At 45.9% G+C, this 2,384-nt stretch overlaps 1 protein-coding gene across 1 annotated transcript; it reads left to right on the forward strand.

Moving 5' to 3' along the window:
• Positions 1-1,204: 1,204 nt before the first annotated feature.
• neurog1 (neurogenin 1) lies at positions 1,205-2,058 on the forward strand. Its single transcript, XM_058397924.1, has one exon. It carries the CDS (start codon positions 1,308-1,310, stop codon positions 1,926-1,928), a length of 621 nt encoding a protein of 206 aa, XP_058253907.1. The 5' UTR covers positions 1,205-1,307; the 3' UTR covers positions 1,929-2,058.
• Positions 2,059-2,384: the final 326 nt, after the last annotated feature.

Here is a 2,384-nt window from a genome sequence, read left to right on the forward strand (position 1 = left end):
TGTCCCCCTGTCCTCATAATACCGCAAGGAGAAAAGCGCTGCAGGTCTCTCCTCCAACTATTCCTAAATAGTGCCCCCTTTCTATTTCTTTCTAAAGGGGGCGCAAGATGCAGGCGATTGAATAAATTGAATAATTAATGGTCAATTGTATGGCTGTCTCATAAAGATGTCTTTAAATAAACCTTAAGAAATTGCGCATAGCGGGGCAGTATGATTTAACGGCGTCTTTCATCTGGCTCAAATTCAAATGAGAAAAGTGGATTAAGTGCAACACTTGTGGAGTTGTAACACTGCGTTATTGGACAGTGTGTTTCCACATCTGTTTTTTTTTTTTCATGGGCAAAATAGAAACCATAAAACAAAACTACATCGACCTGCAGCACTGAATCTTACATTTTTATTTATTTATTTTTTAACTGTCTTTAAATAAAAGTATCTAAATTCTTTTGCATGACAAACTTTCCAACATAAAACATAATGTCATTCTTTATTAATCCGGTGCCAAACGCAGGTCATGTTTTATAAGCAAGAAAATCACGTTAAATAGAATAATTTGACATCTTTCTTTATAGTGTAGTTTTACAGATTTCATAACAGTGTATGTCAGGTTAAGATATATTTATTAATAACTTCTAGAGATCAGTAGCCTGCTTTTTTTTAAAGGTACGAACCATACTAAAACAAGTCTTGCCAATCTAAGGACGTGTGCCTTAGCCCGGGGGTCTATGTACTCCACTGAGTTTGGCTATGGGTTTCTTTTCATTTTCCTTTAGAGGTTTAACTTAAAGCGGACTTACTCCTCCGAGGACAGATAGCAACAGTGGAGCTCGCGTGGCTCGAAGCGTTCTCGCCCTCTGATTGGCCAGCGGTGATTACAGGCACGCTTCAGAGGGTGAACAAACAACTGGCATAAATTATGCTAATGAGATCGCCGTGCGGCACGGGGCAGACCTGATGCAACCCATTCATCCATCCTTCACCGAAATGCCAAAGCGCGGGGGGTGCGTTCATTGTCTTATCAGGGTATATAAGGTAACTGAGGTCAGTCGTGTGCCAGGCTCACTGGCTCACACGAGCTGATTGAAGAGCAAGAACGAGACGGACGCGTGCCGTAAAACTTCAACACAAACTTATCTGTGCGACTTTGGCTTCCCAGCGAGAGCTCTGACCCTCTAACGTACCTCCCGAACTGTCAACAGGTATGTATGCGATGCAGAATATGTCTTCAGTCTAGTGTGCCCCAGCAGGAGTTAATCTGGATAAGGTACTAATCGTTTCTTTCGTGCATTTTCCATAGATCGCGAACGATGTGCACCGCAATGGAGAGTGCGTTCTCTGATCTGGACAGCTCCAGCTGCGACTTTTCCTTTCCTCACACGGATGATGAGGATTCTCGCGGCAGCATGCATGCCGCCTCGCCTGCATCCTCGCTTGCCTCATCGGGAAACGCACTGGACGCCGGTGAGCTGCAGCAGAAAAAGAAGCGCAGAGGCCGTGCGCGCAGCGAGGCCGCCGTTCACGTGGTAAAGAAGAACCGCAGGCTGAAAGCCAATGACCGCGAGAGGAACCGCATGCACAACCTGAACGATGCGCTGGACGCTCTGCGGAGTGTGCTGCCTGCCTTCCCGGACGATACCAAGCTCACCAAAATCGAGACTCTTCGCTTCGCTCACAACTACATCTGGGCACTGTCCGAAACCATCCGCATCGCGGACCAGCGCGGGAACAAAGCGAGAGACTCCTCAGCGGCCGTAAACTGCATGGCGGAAGTACCGAGCCCAGGGAGCGATGCGTGTTCATGGGCATCAAGCGCCTCCTCTCCATCCTATAGCTCTTCTAACCCCGGCAGCCCGGAGGCTATGGACGATTATGGATTTCTGCAAGCAGACGTCGTTTACCGCTACCACAGCTACCCTGGCATTTATTAAGCTATCTTTTAGTCCCAAACCTTCTGTAGCTAGCCTAATAAGGCAAAATGACATTTCCTTTGCCCTTTATTAGAAGCAAGAGTGCAGAGGCAGAGACAGAGACAGATTAGATGTTCACTGTTTGCCTTAACTACCGCCAGTTTCGTGAATGAGAATGTTCTTATTTTTGTACGTTTTGTATTGCTGAACTTAAGAGGTTCCCGTACCTTTGCACTTTTTTCCACCTTTCTTTCTTCCAGCTCGACCTCAGTGCCAGTCAGGAAAATGATGCTGTGAACTGAGAAGACAGATTTGCTTTTAGCCGTCAGAGGTGAAAAGTCAATTTTACAATTTGTTAGGCTGATAGAGCAGAAAAGCGAGCGTGAAAATGCAGTTTGAACGCTATGACAATAGAATGAAAGGCCGTCAAAAAGACAAGTAACTGGCCTTATGCATTATGTATTTTGACCCCAGGAA

Source organism: Hemibagrus wyckioides, linkage group LG08, assembly GCF_019097595.1.
Source record: "Hemibagrus wyckioides isolate EC202008001 linkage group LG08, SWU_Hwy_1.0, whole genome shotgun sequence".
Lineage (NCBI taxonomy): Eukaryota > Metazoa > Chordata > Actinopteri > Siluriformes > Bagridae > Hemibagrus > Hemibagrus wyckioides.

Coding starts and splice junctions, on each gene's coding strand:
- neurog1 (XM_058397924.1), top strand. CDS start 1,308: ATGTGCACCGCAATGGAGAGTGCGTTCTCTGATCTGGACAGCTCCAGC.